At 41.3% G+C, this 18,599-nt stretch overlaps 2 protein-coding genes across 2 annotated transcripts in view; one reads left to right on the top strand and one right to left on the bottom strand.

The window, feature by feature from the left end:
- The window catches only part of LOC129743582 (E3 ubiquitin-protein ligase Su(dx)-like), a 33,631-nt gene extending 21,295 nt beyond the window's left edge, over positions 1–12,336 (bottom strand). The window contains exon 1 of the mRNA XM_055735640.1: positions 11,797–12,336. The gene's annotated coding sequence lies outside the window, so the exon portion shown is untranslated. The remainder of the gene's footprint in view (positions 1–11,796) is intronic.
- Positions 12,337–13,564: 1,228 nt separating this feature from the next.
- On the top strand, positions 13,565–18,205 carry LOC129747124 (ATP-dependent RNA helicase WM6). The gene is made up of 7 exons (XM_055741156.1): positions 13,565–13,671; positions 13,918–14,155; positions 14,355–14,759; positions 15,720–15,838; positions 17,088–17,219; positions 17,279–17,681; positions 17,746–18,205. The coding sequence occupies exons 2-7, from the start codon at positions 13,957–13,959 to the stop codon at positions 17,757–17,759; spliced, it is 1,272 nt and encodes a 423-aa protein (XP_055597131.1). The 5' UTR covers positions 13,565–13,671; positions 13,918–13,956; the 3' UTR covers positions 17,760–18,205.
- The last annotated feature ends 394 nt before the right edge of the window (positions 18,206–18,599 follow it).

Raw genomic sequence — 18,599 nt, 5'->3', positions numbered from 1 at the left:
CCTTACGATGTTGCCCTTCTCGTCTTGCTTCGTTTTGAACAGCCATTTGCAACCGATAGCCTTACGATTTGGGGGTAACTGGACCAGTTCCCAGGTACCGTTGGAAATTAAAGAACGGTACTCCTCGTCCATCGCGTCTCTCCACAAGGCAGCATCCGGTCCGGCCCACGCTTCGGTTGGTGTGCGTGGATCAGCACTATCCGCTGTGCGCCTCGCGTCCAGTCCCAGCTCAGCATGGTTCGCCGCTGGTTTGGATACCGACATCGTTTGGTTGGTTGTACCACTTCCCATACGATTGGAGGACAAATATTTGCTCGGAACAAGAAAATCTTTTAACTTGCCTGGAATTGCGCGCTCCCTTCCGCTTCGCCTCAACGCCTGTGACACGGGCGGATTTGAAACTGTTTGCGTGGGGAGCGCAGAGGTTGTCACGTCACTGGATGGGAAGTTTTCTTGGCTGTCTTCTGCTTCAACAAAACTATTGTCGCTGACCTCGTCAATGGGAGGTACATCGTTCGGCTCACCATCGGCGTCGTTACCTTCAACCTTGGTCCCATCGATTTGCACATCGCCACTCAAGTTTAACGGTACCAACTTGGGGCGGCGTGCTCCGCTGGCTGGATCCTTGGGTTTCTCACTGATGAAAGTGACGTCTCGAGAAAAAACAATTTTCCTCGACTCCGGATTCCACACTCGGTAGGCCTTCGTGTCTTCGTCGAATCCAGTGAGAATGCACTCCACAGCTTTCCGATCCCACTTCCGTCGTTTCTGTTTGGGAACATGAACCATCACCGGCGAACCAAACACTCGCACGTGACCTAGATGTGGTTTCTTGCCGCTGAACATTTCCTCTGGCGTTGATCCGTGGCCTTTCGTAGGAGAGCGATTGATCAAATAAACTGCTGTTCCGGTAGCCTCAGCCCAGAATCTCTTCGGTAGATTGGACTCGAAAAGCATACACCTCGCCCGTTCCACGATGGTTCGGTTCAACCTCTCCGTCAGTCCATTTTGCTCCGGCGTGTATTCCGTCGTTGTTTGATGACGGATTCCTCGACGACGCAGACGATCTTGAAGTTGCTTGTTGATGAATTCCTTGCCATTGTCCGTGCGTAACGTTTTCACCTTCTTTCCCGTTTGGTTTTCCGCCATGCTCACAAAATCGTCGAATGCTCTGCATACTTGGTCGGCTGATTTTTCCGGCAGGAAATAGATAAAAACTCTGCGAGACTTATCGTCAGTGAAAGTCAGGTAGTAACGACTGCCACCGAGCGATTCCGTTTCCATAGGCCCTCAGATGTTAGAGTGAACCACTTCTAACAGTTCACTTGCACGCGAACCAGACTTGCTGAACAGAAGTCGGGTTTGTTTTCCCATCGCACAGATTCTGCAGTTTTCGTCGTTGGTCGTAGCTCCAGCATCACTCATTTCGACACCATTCACCAAACCGTTTCTCAATCGTTTCAGGCTGCTAAAGTTGAGGTGACCCATACGCCGATGCCAAAGTTCGGGACTTGTTTTCGACGAACATGACAACGCACACGACGACTCTAGTTGGTTCAGCTTGAAAAGGTTTCGCTCACGACTTCCTGTCGCCATCACCGTTCCTTCATGGTTGGTAACCTTGACACCGTCGATGTTGAACGTCACTGTGTGCCCCCGTTTGACAATTTGATTGACCGACACCAGATTCGCCGATAACTCCGGAAGTACTTGTACATCGTGCATCACAATCGGAGGGTCTTTCGGACAGCATTCGGGCAAAATTTCAACTTCACCTGTGGCGACTACTTTCATGGCTCCTTTGTTCGCTGCTATAACCGTTCCGCTGGACTTCTTGACATTCAGCAAATTTTTCTCCGACTTCGCAAAGTGACACGATGCTCCAGAATCAAAGTACCAGCTGTTGTCTTCCCCAGCAAACGTGGACAAAACGGTGCACCAAGCATTACCTGAGCGTTTCGAAGTACATGCTTTGGCAAAGTGACCGAATTTTCCACACCGTCGACACTTGGGACCGTTGCTTGATGATGGTTTTTCCTCGGGCTTCGGTTTGTGACCATGCTTTTTCCCAGCAAAAGCAACACCAGACGACGGCACTCTCGTTTCTTGCAGCAATTTGGTCTTGATGATGTCCGCATTTATCGCTGCTCCAGAATTTTCAAGCGCCATAATCATGGGGCGATACTCCTCAGGTAAACCAGCGAGCAACAACGTGCCCACCCATTCGTCGCTGATATCGAAACCAATGCCACGCAACTGATGTGCGGTTGCTATGACACTGTTTACGAATGTTTCCATGGAATCACAACAATCCAAATTAGTTGTGATAAGTTTTCGCAACAATCCAACTTTCCGGGTTAATCCGGAATCTTCAAATGCTGCTTCCAGGCGTGACCACGTTTCTCGAGCGGTTCGCACGTCCCTCACATGCACGTAATTAACGGGATCGAGCAGGAGAATAATTTTCCCACGTGCTCGTCTATGCTTATCTGCATCCACGTTCTCGAAACTTCCGTCAGGGTTCTGACCCGGCTTGACCGCTTCCCACAAGTCTTCCAGCTCCAAAAATGTCTGCACAGCGAACTTCCAGGTTGACCAGTTGTCTCGTCCCATCAGAAGCTCGATCGACGGCAGAGCCATGGAATTCTGGCTGCGACTGTGACCGGCGCCCGGCGCGTTAACTCCGTTCGGATTGGTTTGACCGTTCATCCTAAAACTGCTTGATGATTCAAATCTTCAGTTCTTGATGCGCTTCGATTTCTTCACGAACTCTCAAAAGGCCCATAACCTATTGGTATTCGGACGAGAGCCGTAGAACAAACTACTCTGCTTGGCAGTTAGAACAGGATTAAATTTATTTCTAATGACATACTTATTCTTAACATAGAATCGCTTACTATGATCTAATTAAAATCTAGGCGCAATTCAACACCACGTGTTTCAACAAAATTATTAAAAAAGCTGCCCATGTAAGCATTCCAAGAACATCTGGATGTGTCGGTAAGAAATCCTTACCTTGGTGGAATTCAAACATAGCCACGCTCATAAAAGATCGTCGTAAAAAGCTAAGAGTTCTTAGAAAACCATCAACCACCCACAAAAAGCTACAGCTCTGAAGGAATTCCAAACCACTCGAAACCTCACACGATCTGCAATTCGACAAGCCAAAATCTCATCATGGGAACAGTTTGTGGAAGGAATCAACCCAAACACACCAACACAGGACATCTGGAGAAGAGTCAATGCCTTGAGAGGACAACGTCGATGGCGCCAACCCTCCTTACTAATCAGCGGAAAAATTATTGAAGATTCTTTAGAAATTGCCAACGTTTTCGCGAATCAATTTTCCCAAATTTCTGCAACCGAAAATTACAACGTAGAATTCCAAGCACATAAACTCGAAGCAGAAAGAAATCTGTTGTCATTTGAGGGAGGAGAAAACCTGGAGTTCAACACTGCGTTTAAAATCGAGGAACTTTTATGGGCTTTAGACCGAAGCAATGGCAAATCTGCTGGATCGGACATGATAAGCTATCCGATTCTGAAACGTCTACCGTATACGGCAAAACTTACCCTCCTAAAAGTCTTCAATGGGATATGGAATTCTGGACAACTACCGTCTGAATGGAAGCACGGTATCGTAATTGCCATTCCTAAGCCAGGTAAAAATCCCAGAATAGTAGACAATAACCGCCCAATAACCCTGTTAAACTGTGTCGGAAAAGTGATGGAAAGAATGGTAAATAGACGGCTGACAGATTTACTCTTCAAAAACAATCTCCTTAAAGCAGAACAATACGCCTTCTTATCCGGCAAAGGGACAGATGCTTATTTCGGTGACCTGGAACTCTTACTTCATCCAGTGTTAGAGAAAGGTATGCACTGTGACATGGCACTTTTGGACATCAGTAAAGCATATGACCAAGCATGGAGATATTTGATCTTGTCAACTCTGCATAAGTGGGACGTGAAAGGGCAAATGGGAAAGTACTTACAAAGCTTCTTGAAAAACCGAACATTTATTGTTTCTGTAAATGGAAAGGAATCAGAATCAAAAATCCAAGAAAATGGAGTTCCTCAGGGGGCTGTGATATCTGTGACCCTATTTCTCATAGCTATGAACTCATTACTCGACAGAATTCCAGTAGACGTTAAGGCGCTAATATACGCAGACGACATTCTCCTTATAGCGTGGGGAAAAGATCAAAAGGAGATAAGAGCAAAAATTCAACATGCTGTTGAAATTACCAATCGCTGGACCAAAGAAGTGGGATTTACGCTGTCTTCAACAAAGTCCAAAATTCTACATATCTGTCGCAAAAATAAACATCTAGAAGTTCCAACTATCAAAATTGACGATCAAGAAATAGAAGAAGTTCCATCAGCTAAAATCCTTGGTCTTACAATTGATCGACGACTACGTTTAAGCGCGCACGCCAAAGAATGCAAAAGATCGCTGGGAACGACCAGCAGACTGTTTGAGATGATCGGTAACCGCTTGACTGGAGCCAATAGACGCACTCTACATCGTAACTTGACAATTCCAAAATTATTTTATGGGATTGGATTGTACAGTCTTGGTGGGGAAAAAATTGTAAAAACTCTAGAACCCTCTTACAACTCTATCGTTCGTAGAATAACAGGTGCCTTCAAATCGAGCCCTGTATTATCCGTATACGCAGAATCAGGTCTATTACCTTTCCGACACACATACGCAGAACAACTCGGTCTCAAAGCCATACAAATGTACCAAAGGGCAACGACACTTGAAGAATTTAGTCATCCTTTGATTGGCCGCACTAACAATATGCTTGAAAATCTCAACATAGAAACCATACGTCCCATCGAGCCTATGCTAAGACACGGTCACCGCCCTTGGTATTTACGTTCCCCAAAAATTGACTGGACATTTAGAAAATCCCTGAACGCAGGGGTCTCTTCTACAAGAGCAACGAAAATTTTCAAAGAACACGTGATACAAAACTATAACTGTTTCCAACAAATATTTACCGATGGTTCAGTTGTAGGAAATCAAGTTGGATCAGGAATTTGGACTTCATCACTAGCACTTAGCAAACGGTTACCTAAAGAATGCTCGATATTTTCAGCCGAAGCTTGGGGAATCTTAAAGGCCGTTACAATGATCACGTCGCCCATTGTCCCAACCATCATTTTTTCTGATTCAGCAAGCTGTATCGCCGCCATCGAAAGTGGTTCCTCAAAACACCCCTGGATTCAGGCGGTAGAAATGGAATCTAAAAAGAAAAACGTCACGTTCTGCTGGATCCCTGGACACGCCGGAATATCTGGTAATGAAAAAGCTGACCACCTCGCCAATGCTGGAAGATCTAATGAACCGATAGACATGGAAATACCTGCCCAAGACGCATCTAGAACAATAAAACTGAACATAAGGAAAAGTTGGGAGAACCAGTGGTTTAATGAACAGGAAAAGTTCCTTCGAAAGGTGAAATGCACAACGTTTGCCTGGAACGACAGAAAAAGCAGAGAAGAAAACCGGGCCCTCTGTCGGCTCCGAATTGGCCATACGAGATTGACACACTCTGGTCTGTTCAGCAGAGAAAGATGCAGAGCAACTTGCGAAGTCTGTGGGACATCGCTGTCGACCGAACACATTCTTCTGTATTGCCGAAAGTACGACGACGTGAGAACAAATCTACTCTTCAACGGAGATATCAGCGAGATCCTCTCGAACACACCTGAAAATGAAGATAAATTAATTTCTTTTCTTAAACAAACAAAACTGCTTCGTGAGCTATAAGGACCTACACAATTTGTAAAACCAGCAACTCAGACAAGAACTAATTGTAACACAATGAAATGCAAAAATTAAGAATAGACCCGAATAACCCGGGTGGTTAAAAGGTCTCAAATAAATAATAATAATAATAATAATAATAATAATTTGACCGACTGAATCGCGAAAACATCTGGGCTGCTCTTAGACGACGAGGAGTCCCAGAGAAATTAGTCCATCTCATCGAAGCACAGTACGAGGCATTTTCGAGCAATGTCTTGCACGACCGTGTCTTGTCCGAACCAATCCCGGTAACTGCTGGAGTCAGACAAGGATGTATTTTATCATCGTTGCTTTTTCTCGTCGTAATGGATGAGATCTTGACTGGATCGATTGACTGTAGACTAAACCGAGAATTGCCGTGAAATCCTTCGACAACGGAGCAGCTAAACGACCTTGACATGGCAGACGATATTGTTTTGCTTGTCCAAAGACGACAAGACATGCAGATCAATCTCGACGACCTCACCGAAAGCTCCAAGCAGGTTTCAAAATCAATGTCGGAAAGACCAAGTCGAAGGAAATCAACACAGTAAATCCTTCCAATTTCTTGGTAGCTGGACACCAAGTTGAGAAAGTGGAGTGCCTCCAGTATTTTGGTAGCAAGATAACACCTGATGGTGGTAACAGGAAAGACATCGAAACCCGGATCAGAAAAGCCCGATTTGCGTTTGCAAGTCTCCGGGACATCTGAGCGCTGAAGTTTCGGCAGTTCAGATCGGGCACGTACGACTTATTGGAGAGTGACCTTCTTCGTTACAGTTACCACAATAGGGATTCTTTTTACATTTCTGGCTGTCGTGACTGGGAGAGCTACAGCCGTTATACACGCCAAAGGGGCTGTGCATGTGCTATCTTTGGATGACCATATTTGAGACAGGTTCTACATAGCAAAGGCAGAGGGTTCGAACGCGTAGAAGCCCAAAGTCTATATATTCTGGAATGATCGTGTTACTGATAGTTTTTTTTTTCGTAAATCTTTATTTGAAACGGCTCATACCTTCAGGTTTTACGGTGCCAAACTCTTTTTTTGTTTTTACAATATTTTGCTCAGCTAAACACTTTTATTTTAAATAAAAAGAAGATAGGAAAGAGAAATATGAAAATAAAAAGAATTATAGACGAAGATCAATAGCTTTTAGGAATAGATAGATTTCGAGATGCTACTGATAGTTAATATCAAAGTATTAGTGTCTTCTATTCCACTTGATGTTTTCTTTGTAATTCTTTTCACGTCGATTATTTTTTCGGGCGATAATGCGATCAGTAGTTCCTTTTCTTTCATGCCTTCGACCTCCGGACACATTACGACGAATTTGCGCTTATTTAACCTAGGGTGCTGCTCAATTTTAACAGGTGTACCATCACTTAATTCCGTTAATTTTATCAGCTCTCTACCTTGTTCTTTGTTGCGAATCTTGAGCACGTACCATCCTTGATTCTTCTCATAGAACGCACCTTCAATCTTCCCATACTGTTCGATAGATCTCCCTCATGATACAGATCTATGGGTCTGCCTCAAAGGAGTAGGGAAAAAATGGGGACTACAGCCGAAAATTATCTACTTGATATTTGCAGCTATTATAAGACCCAAAATCTCTTATGCCTCCTTAGTATGGTGGACTAAAACTATGCAAATAACGGCCCACTAGCGAAGCTCCAAAGACTAGCAACGCTAGCTATAACTGGCGCAAAGCGAAGTACACCGAATGAGGCTCTAAATGCACTACTAAATATTCTGCCTCTACATCAATTCATTGAGAGGCGGAACGTAGTGCCTTGAGACTCTCCACACACAAAACTCTCTATGAAGGAGATCTTACAGGACACCTCAAAATCCTAAAAAAAATTAAATTAAACTCACTTGTTGTGAAAAATGATGACTGAATGGATCCCATTTTTAACCTAGACATACCATACAATGTAACTATCAATGATAGGGACGTGTGAGAGTCAGGTGGAACTGCGGTTCCTCCCAGATCGATCCTATTCTTCACGGATGGGTCAAAAATGGATAAAAGAACTGGGGCAGGGGTGTTCGGACCTAGACTCAGGATCTCAATTCCTATGGGAAACTGGCCAACAGTATTCCAAGCCGACATTCAAGCAATTCTAGAATGCACTTTAGCCTGTTTGAAAAGGGGACACAGGTACACAAGTATCTGCATGTTCTCTGACAGCCAGGCTGCTCTCCGAGCACTAAGTACGTTCACATGTTACTCCAAACTAGTTTGGGAGTGTATAGTTGCACTAAGAAACCTGGCCATAAGGAACAGAGTATCTTTATTCTGGGTACCAGGCCACTGCGGTGTCCTAGGGAACGAAGAAGCAGACCAACTAGCTATGGAAGGATCTCAGGGACTGATGATTGGACCTGAACCTTTCTGCGGAGTATCGAGAAGTGCCTTGACTATGGAGCTCAAGAACTGGGAAAGCACCACTATTGTTTCCAACTGGAAAACAGCGGAGGGAGCAACTCAAGCAAAAAGATTCATTGAACCAAGCGCACGACTCTCAAAAAACATGTTGAACTTAAGTAAGCACGAATTAAGTACTTACACAGGTCTCTTGACCGGACATTGTCCAACAAAACAGCATCTCAAAAGGATAAACATAATACGATGACTGTCGGTTCTGCGGGTTCGAAAAAGAAACTGCAGAGCATCTCTTATGCAACTGCTGCGCCCTCCTAAATAGGAGAGAGCGTGTACTTGGGGCAAAGTTAATAAGCGCACAAGACATATGGTTGTATATCAGCCCTAAGAAGGTTATATCATACATCTTTGATATCATACCCGATTGGGATAAAATGCTTAGTCAGCAATCAACTGTCACTCCAATCAATAGTGCCGGTGAACCTGACAGCATATAGTAACGCGGGGTAAACACCACAATAGATCAACTACTGGTCGCAGTGGGCTCTCCCCTACAGGAAAAAAAAATGATACAGATTTTTATTACACTGGATTGTTCGTTCCCCGTAAAAACCGTCTTATTTACCGAAAACCCTTCTAATTGCGGAAAACGTGAAAAACCGCGGGACCTTTTCCAGGCAGTTTTCTGCCACCTCCGGTGTGCCTCAAGGTAGCCATCTCGGACCGATTATTTTCCTAATTTATTTTAACGACGTGTTGTCACTCCTCGACGTCCCCAAACTTTGCTATGCTGATGACCTAAAACTATTTTACTCCATAAACGACAACGACGACATAAATTTTCTGCAATGTCAATTCAACCTCTTCGCTGAGTGGTGCGACATTAACTGCCTGCCATTAAACCGCAGCAAATGTGCAGTCATCAGCTTTTCTCGTAAGCGGCAGCCTTTAATTGCGGAGTACTTCCTTGGAAACGAACCTATCTCACGTGTGAACCACGTTAACGATCTTGACGTAATCTTAGATCAGCGGCTGGAATTCAAGGCACACACCAACTACGTGATTGACAAAGCATCAAGAAGTCTCGGCTTCATTTTTAGAGTGGCGAAGTACTTCAAGGACGTGTATTGCCTGAAAAGCTTATGCTGCAGCATTGATCGTTCCATCCTTGAATACGCTTCTGCTGTTTGGTGTCCCTACTACCAGAACGGTGTCGATCGGCTCGAGGCCATTCAGCGGCGATTCTTGCGATATGCCCTTAGACACCTGTACTGGCAAGACCCTTTTCGCTTGCCCAGCTACGAAAATCGATGCCGCCTCATAGATATCGACACCCTTCAAGCCCGCAGACAAGCAACACGTGCCTCATTTGTCGCCGACTTCCTGACATCGCGAATCGACTGTACCACGCTACTGGAGGCTATTCCGCTTAGTGTACGACCCCGTGGATTTAGGAATCAGGATCTTCAATTGTACATTTCCTTTCGAATGAACAATTACGGAGCTAACAGCGCCCTCATCGGTGCAATGAAATCGTTCAACCGTTTTTCGGAGCATTTTGACTTCGACATTTCGAGGGATGTTTTCCGAAGAAAAGTGATTAGGGCCTTGAGAACCCCATAGTTAGATTGAAATGTTTTGTTTTTAACTTTGGATCAACATGTGATCCGTTGATCAGAAATAAATAACAAATGACCTGAGATCCGATGTCTGAGATCTTAGATCAGCGATCTTTGACATGGGAACCTGAATGATTAATGGGGCTTGAGACCTGAGTAAAACCTGAAACTTGAGACATAAGAATTGACACTTGAGACGTGAGACATTAGTTTTGTAATTGTAATAATTATACTTTTATTGAGTTACGAATTGTGACATTAGACCTGAGAAGTAAGAAGTGGAAGACGTGAGAATTTAGACGTTAGAAGTGAGACGTGAAACTTGCAGAGGGAGTCATGAAAAATGTAAAGTGCGACGCAAGACATGAGACGTGAGTGAGCAATGAGACGTGAAACGTGAGATGTGAGACATGTGACTTGAGAATTTAGACGTGAAAATTTTGACGTTAGAAACGAAAAATGAGACGTGAGAAGTCACATCTAACTTCTCACGTCTCACTTTTGGTTCTCATTTCTCACGTCCTGCTTTTCAATTTTCACTACTTAATCCTTTCTTCTTTTGTTTCCCTCTTCACGTTCACGTTTCATGTCTCAAATCTCGGATCTCAGATCTCAAGGTAGCATGTCTCAGGTATCATAGCTCATGTTTCAAGTCTCATATTTCATGGTTATGGATTCAGGTCTCATGTCACATCTCTCAAGTCTAAAGTTCCATTTTTAATTTCCCAGGTCTCATGTCTCAGAACTAAAATCTTAGGCTCAGGTTTCAGTTCTCAATTCTTTATATCTTATGTCTCATGTCTCACGTCTTGTTTCGTGTTTCGTGTCTTAGGTCTCATCATGACTCATTTTTCAAGCCTCAGAGCTAAGCTTTCCTCAGCTTATAAAATTTCCAAGTGTTTTTCATTTAAAAGAAATATTTTCTCTCAAATAGTGTGTTAATTGCGCAACCGTGTTAAAAAGCCTTACAAATTGCGAAAAAAAATGTAAAAAAACCATTCAATATTTTGAACTGGATGACAAAAAGTAGATTATAGAGTCAAATTTGATGAATTTTAACTCAAATATTGTATTATTGTTGTTCCACAGAGTTGATAGATTTTTCAACAGAACGAATCAAAGATATCATTTATTTGCGGCTTCGTGAATTTCACCCTTATCAGTCAACTATCATGCTGTACAAATTGAGATGTTTGCCAACTATGGCGCCTTATTTAATTTACTTCGAGCAATATTTTTCATGATTTCATGAACTCACAACAATGAAGGATGTTTATAAAAAGCTAATATCAAGAATTCAACATTTAACAACAATGCATTGTAAGCTTATTGTTACTAAAAATTTTCGGCTGCACTAATGCAGAGGCCTGATAAAAACACGAAAATTTCTATCCGCTACATTTCAACTTTAATTGTCTAATTAATCGCATACCAACTGGTGGTTGGTGAGTTAGTGGGACTAATGTAAGCTTTTCTACCAGCAGCTGACTCTTGTCTATCTCCCTCTCAACCGGAGCCGAATGAAGCTACTAATTTTGCGACTAGGCACCCACAACTCGACAAATCGAGGTGCTGATTAATAATTCATATCTTTCGCTGGCTGTGCGAAGAAATGTAGGTCCAATAGTCTCTTGATTAAAACAATGATGCATTTATAGGTGAAGGTATGGGTTCAGTTAATGGCCCCTGCAATCTGGTCACAGTTTGTTTCAGCTGTTGTAAGGATTCCCCTTCTGATAGTTTTTTTTTCACCTCTGCGATTTTCTATACGCTTCTTTAAATTTCATTGGCAAAAATTTGACCACAAGAATTTCCTCCTGCCGTGACACAAACTTATATAATTTCGTCATCAGTCACGGATGTTGGTTTACCATTCCGAAAGCCCTTTGAAATTGTCAACTATTTTACGCCTTTGATTTGTTCGTCGCATTACGCTCTCGAGAAGCAAAAGTGGATTACCAAATATCGCCCAGTGATTACTCACCTTTTTCACACGAAACTTATTGATGATTGAGGATTTTGTATATTTTTTCGCTTGACGTTGCAAGAAATTTTCATTAAACACCTACTGTTACGTTAATTAATCACACTATTAAATGCCTCCCTAAAGCAGAGGAATCAAAACATTCAGAGCTAGTTATCGCTCAGCCAGGAGTTTCCATTTCGTAGGGAACCAAATAACACCAATCCGGAATCCCGTTTTTCATTACCCAACAAACAACAATGCACTTGAACTCCCCTCACTTGATATGGTGGCACATAATCGTCACAATTTTCACTCTTCCCAATATGAGTCCCACAGTGCAGATTAGGATAACTTCGTTTTAATTCCGATATTGGAAGTCACATAATGAAAATCACCACACACATATGATCGGTAGCTGTTTCTTTAATGTAAAATCACTTTTTGTAAGCTGAAAACCTATTTTTTAATCCATTTTTATTTTAATTTTCGCTGATGGCGAACGAGTCAAGTGATTGCAGGATAGAAATTTCAGCGACTTTTCGACGACATCGTCGAGTCGCGGAGCAGAACTCGCCAAAAAACGACCAGCTGTCAAAGTGGGCGACAGGTTGCACGATTAATGATAAAAGAAAAAAATCGTGTTAATGTTTACACAAATAAGGGTGGCTTCCATAAACGAGAGAATAAAAAAAATGAAAACAAAGTTGTCTTTGAAGTTTTTTTTAAAAAATGTTAATAAAATCATAACCGTGATTGATTTATTCAGTTAAAATATTCAAACATATAGGCCCATGAAATAACTTGTAATTTGTAATTTATTAACTTTAACGCAGCCTGTCGGTTACAATTAACTATTAGTTCAGGTTAAGGAAATCACTTGTGTCACAAAACGCGTGGAATATTAATAAATGTTTTGATAACGAAATCTAATATTTGCGTTATGAAGCTCTGTTCAACGCGGGCTTGAAGGTTGTTAGCGAGCTGGTTTGCCTTGTCGCCAAAGGCAAGTTGTTCCAACAGGAATAACAGGCTGATTCAGAACATTGATAAACGATTCAAAACAAATTGCAGTAGAGCACCGAAAAACTTTGTATGAACGAAAAAAATATACAGGTATGGTTTGGTGAGGTGTTTATGTTTTTTTTTTTGGAACAAAGTTCCCAAAAAAAAATTTACAAACGAACATGTCAGCAGCACAAATCCAAATTTCTATAGATTTTGGGACAAATTAAAAAATTCTTTGTTTCAAATCCATTTTTTGCCTTTGACATTGAAGTAAATTCCTTGGTTTAAATGATTGTATTAAATGTACCTACATTTATGTAAATGTACATTTGAATGAATTTATTGGTTAGAACTAGGTATTATTATACGCATTTTTCTTAAGGCCGATGACATAGTGAATACGATGCGATGCGATGCGGTGAATGCGGTTCAATGCGGTGAACCACATTTGATGAAAATGTATGTGAATCGCTTAAACCTGACATACTCAACGCGGCGAAGCAGATGTCAATTTGTTCCGCCGCTCGAGTTCGCGTAGGCTGCGTCCGTAAATTTTCCGCCAATTCGCATCGCATCGCACTCACTATGTCATCGGCCTAAGGGATTTAAAGCTTGTGAAAAAAATGTAGATTTTTTTCACCTTTAACCCTTTTTATTCGTATAAAAAATCTACTATGTATATATACAAAACAAAAGTGGTTACAAACAAAATTACATTTCGGATTAAGTGTGTATTTGATTTCGATCTCCATATTTTTTCCGTGCAATTCTACCCCGGGCTCTTGGTCTACCTACAGCCCACTGCGAAAACTTCACGCGTTTTTTCTTCATTCGTGTCCCTTCCTGAAATCAGTGACGACCGCATTGACTCGTGCAGCATAAATTTTGGTAAGTTATGAAGAATTTATTGTCTGTTATCTAATAATTTTACGGTTTTCATGCCCAAAACGTATCAATGATTTAGGATTTGTTAAAGTTCATTAGAATTTTATACGATTGAAAGGTGAAAATCGCAAAGTTTTCGGCTTGTAATAACCTCAGGCTGAAAAAATCAAAATGGCGTCCGGGTAGCCGGTTAACTGCAAGAGGAGCGTATGTTGAATCTTCTCCATTTTTGTTTCCTTCATTTTGCAGTTGGTCAAATCACTGTTCTAGATCAGAAAACCTATTACCATGGCCGATAATGATGATCTTTTGGACTACGAGGATGAGGACCAGACCGAGCAGGTGGCAGCAGAGCCAACGGAACAACCTAAGAAAGACGTTAAGGGAACGTACGTGTCGATTCACAGTTCTGGTTTCCGGGATTTCTTGCTGAAGCCGGAAATTTTGCGCGCAATTGTCGACTGCGGTTTCGAACATCCATCGGAAGGTGAGATATTTTTTTTTTTAATTTTTAATGTCAAGTTAAAACTCGATGATGAGATACGACCAATTTTGTAGATAGGGACAGCTGATCAAAGTGTATGATTGATTTGGTAGCATTCTGACTAATGAAATTAACAATTCTTAGAATAAGTCCCTCGAATGTCTGGTGATTAATGTTTCCTTATAAAATATTTTGTTCACAGTTCAACACGAATGTATCCCCCAGGCGGTTCTTGGTATGGACATTCTGTGCCAGGCCAAGTCCGGTATGGGTAAGACGGCCGTGTTTGTGCTGGCTACCCTGCAGCAGCTGGAACCTACCGAGAGCGTGCCGTACGTGCTGGTCATGTGCCATACCCGTGAGTTGGCCTTCCAGATCAGCAAGGAGTACGAGCGGTTCTCCAAGTACATGCCCAGCATCAAAGTGGCGGTCTTCTTTGGCGGTTTGCCGATCCAGAAGGACGAAGAGGTGCTGAAATCGACCAACCCGCACATCATCGTCGGCACACCCGGCCGAGTGTTGGCTCTGATTCGCAACAAGAAACTGAACCTGAAGCATTTGAAGCATTTCATCCTGGATGAGTGCGACAAAATGTTGGAACAGTTAGGTATGTATCTATTCTAGGGAATTTATATCAATGGGATTGCTTGTCTTTTTATATGGTTGGATTATGTTGATATCTTATGTTTGAGTGAGACCCAAAAAGCTGACAAGTCCTTGAATTTAACTTATTTTGAATTTGTGATTCCTCTACCTGTACTATTGATATCACAAAACATAAAAAGCAATTTAACACATTGCAGACCAAGTTCGAGAACTCCCCCCCCCCCCAGGTATTTTACTAAAGACTGATTTAAAAAAATTCAAACAGTTATGAAAACAAAAGTAAAATTGTAGAAGTTGGGACTGTATCACTGTACGAGACTGTTTTCAAATTTTCGATTTGAAATAATTCGATCATTCGATTTTGTTCAATTTACATTCTATGCAAGTTTGTTGCATGCAAGTTTTTGTTCAATTTATTAAAAATATGGATTATGTTTTTATTATCAAATTTATAGTACAATCAATAAAATTAAAAAAGGGTAAGCCCTTTTCAGAAATCGATACCAGATTAGTTAATACCGCTACAGATATTTCATTTTTAATATCATGCTGTAGTAAGATGTTATGAACAATAACCAGCTCTTGTGGGAAAGCTGAAGTTGAGAAATAGAAGCCGCGAAGCAATTTGTTTTGGAAAAAAATGAAAAACATACAGTTATTCCTAACGTCAAGTTATGGATATAGCATTAATCATTGACCTAACCCTTTTTCTAATTTACAAACAAAACAATCACTCATCGAAACACGTTTCGAAATCGAGTCCAATATATCAAACCATATGAGAAGATGATCGTTGAACACATTTTCATGATGAGAATAAACACCATTTTGTAGATAGGGACATCTGAGTTTCCAACGGTGATGTTTCTATGTTAACGAACTGATAACGACATTCTCTTAAAACATCAGCACCTAAAAGATTTCACCGAACTAAGCCAACGGTTTTGTTCTTCGTTTTCAGACATGCGCCGGGATGTGCAGGAAATTTTCCGTAACACCCCGCACGGCAAGCAGGTGATGATGTTCTCCGCCACGCTCAGCAAGGAGATCCGGCCGGTGTGCAAAAAGTTCATGCAAGATGTAATTACAACCAATTCTAGTACTTCTACCCCTCTTATCACTACTACTACTACTACAAGTGCTGTCGCCTGTACCTGCTCTGATTGCCACAGTTGTTGGGAGTTTTCTCATCGCTCCCGGAACGACCCTCGGACTGCCGTTTCCGCTCAAAAGATTCAAACTTTAATACACCACCAAACTCATAATAGTGAACCTTGGAAGGCAACCGGAATGGTTAGCTGAACCGAGTCGCCCCAAAACAACTTTAAAACTTTTAAACGCGCACTACCGTAAATTCCTTGAATCTTGAAATGACGGCAGTCTGATTCTAAAAGCTATCTTTCTCGGGGATAAGACGCCTAGCCGCGTAAGGTTTGTATCGTCCCTGGGCGACGAAAACCGCTGGATATGCCAAATCAAGAAGATTGATCAGTAGACAAATAAAAATTTCAAATCAACCGATAATACACCACCAACCCGTTAATAAATGGTTTTTAGGAAATATTCAATAGTTTTCAACCGTATAATTTTAAACAATAAATAATAACCATGTCCACAAGTCTACTGATCAAGTAAGCTGAACGGCAATTCAACCTCTGGAGAAGATTGGAACCTGCAACTGGAGCGTTAGGATGTCCCAAGTGAACGATTCTGATGAAACCCCAATTGTTGAAATCGGAAGCATACGATGAGATAGTTGAAGACGCCTCTCTGGTGGTGAATTCGGAACCCCTCAAATTTCGAATTGAGGAAAGGCCGCCGCAAACAGGAACTCGTGAGCTGCGAGTTCAAATCCGTATGTAGTTAGTCAGTATTTTCTTAAATTCTATAGACCTTATTTTGTTTCAGATTCGCTTTTTCCTCTTCCGCTTGTCTTGAACAAATATGAACCGCTCTTCGTTTCAAAAATATTTGATAGAAATTATCTGGGCTTATCATGGTATCGTAACCATGGGCTATTTTCGTCCCTGTCAAAGTTTAAGCGGGTAGGGTGGAGAATTGTTTTATCATAAGCTGGATCGCGTTCTTGAGCGAAATTTCACCCCATCGAGAGGAGAACCTGTATGCGATCGTTCAGCGCAGTATCGGTTGGCAGCCAATAGTAGAATGTCTCCCTATTGAAAATTCTCTTCGAATCACTGCGATCCTAAGAGACCTCAGACGCGGAAGACGAACACTTTTGTAATCCATGTATATTTTTTTCTACTGTTATCCGTTTCATGTTTTTTGAATCGTTTCCAATGTGAATCCTTCACTGAAAACAATACAGCCTATGGAAGTCTATGTTGACGATGAAACCAAATTAACATTGCACGGTCTGCAACAACATTACGTCAAGTTGAAGGAGAACGAGAAAAACAAAAAGCTTTTCGAATTGCTGGATGTTTTGGAATTTAACCAGGTTTGTTAACAGTTTTCTTTTTGGGTTATTTTCAAATAACACATTTTGTTTGCGTTTAGGTGGTCATTTTTGTGAAATCGGTACAGCGTTGTATGGCTCTGGCGCAGCTTCTTACTGAGCAAAATTTCCCGGCCATCGGAATCCACCGTGGAATGGTTCAGGAAGAACGTCTATCTCGGTACCAGCAGTTTAAAGATTTCCAGAAACGCATTTTGGTGGCCACTAACTTGTTCGGCCGTGGTATGGATATTGAGCGGGTGAACATCGTTTTCAACTACGACATGCCGGAGGATTCCGACACTTACCTGCATCGAGTGGCTCGTGCCGGTCGTTTTGGTACCAAGGGATTGGCCATCACTTTTGTATCGGATGAAACCGATGCCAAGATTTTGAACGAAGTTCAAGACCGGTTCGACGTTAACATCACTGAACTACCTGACGAAATTGATCTCTCGTCATACAGTAAGTTTTCTTAGTCAAACATTAATCTTGGCCAGTTTCTTAACGTTATTTATTTATTTTTCAGTTGAAGGACGATAAAACTGTGCACCAGAATAATCCTACAAAAGTTCTTGCTAAATTTAGTTTGTAACCAATAACCATTACCTAGAGTGTAAGGCAGCAGCAATTTAGTTGGATTTCCAAGGAACTTTTTGCACAGCGGCTACCCCGAAATTGAAGGGTAACCGTAAAAAAACAACTTCAAGGCATATTTAACGCTTACCATCTTCAAAGAAATTATCACCGTCAAAAAAATCCTGTGGATTATCCCTCGTTCATTAACAACAAACATTCGATAAAGAAGTTCTCCAGACTCATCATCTTATATAAACAGAACACAAAAACGCAAAACCAATTTATCTACTGCTTTTTCAGTAGGTGTATATTTTTTTTAAATATAAATTTAAAAGCAAATAACTATAGAGCATTCTCTTTTTTAGACATTGTCAGTCTCTTCGATAAGTAATAAAAAATGATGTACGAAATCCGATTTTCTTATTATTCCTGAGAAATGTTGTAAATCCAGTGTTCTCGTGCGGTCGATGACATACTATACTAGGTATACAGATAACAGCCATACACCGGTAGTTAGATATGTATGCGTAAAATATTACATACTTAATTTATTAGATACTTTTTCGTGTTTTTTTTGGTAGTATGACATTTTAACACCTTGGATTATAATATTTTAGATAAAAAAACTATATTTAATAAAAAAATAACTTCAATTAGATAGGGAAGAAATTGATACATTAAAACAAAAAAATATTGATTATTGATCCATTTCTGTAAACATTTGTTAAAAAGAAATTTGTTTTCACTTCATCACTGTGTATGTGCTTTAAAATAGAAAACATTTTAAAAATATAACGACTTGTT

The sequence above is a fragment of the Uranotaenia lowii genome, chromosome 2, assembly GCF_029784155.1.
Source record: "Uranotaenia lowii strain MFRU-FL chromosome 2, ASM2978415v1, whole genome shotgun sequence".
Classification (NCBI taxonomy): Eukaryota; Metazoa; Arthropoda; class Insecta; order Diptera; family Culicidae; genus Uranotaenia; species Uranotaenia lowii.
The sequence above is the reverse complement of the archived record's forward strand: the minus strand, read 5'-3'. Positions and strand labels throughout refer to the sequence as shown.

Coding starts and splice junctions, on each gene's coding strand:
- LOC129747124 (XM_055741156.1), top strand. CDS start 13,957: ATGGCCGATAATGATGATCTTTTGGACTACGAGGATGAGGACCAGACC. Junction 15,839..17,087: donor GCAAAAAGTTCATGCAAGAT/GTAATTACAACC, acceptor AAAACAATACAG/CCTATGGAAGTCTATGTTGA. Junction 17,220..17,278: donor ATGTTTTGGAATTTAACCAG/GTTTGTTAACAG, acceptor GTTTGCGTTTAG/GTGGTCATTTTTGTGAAATC.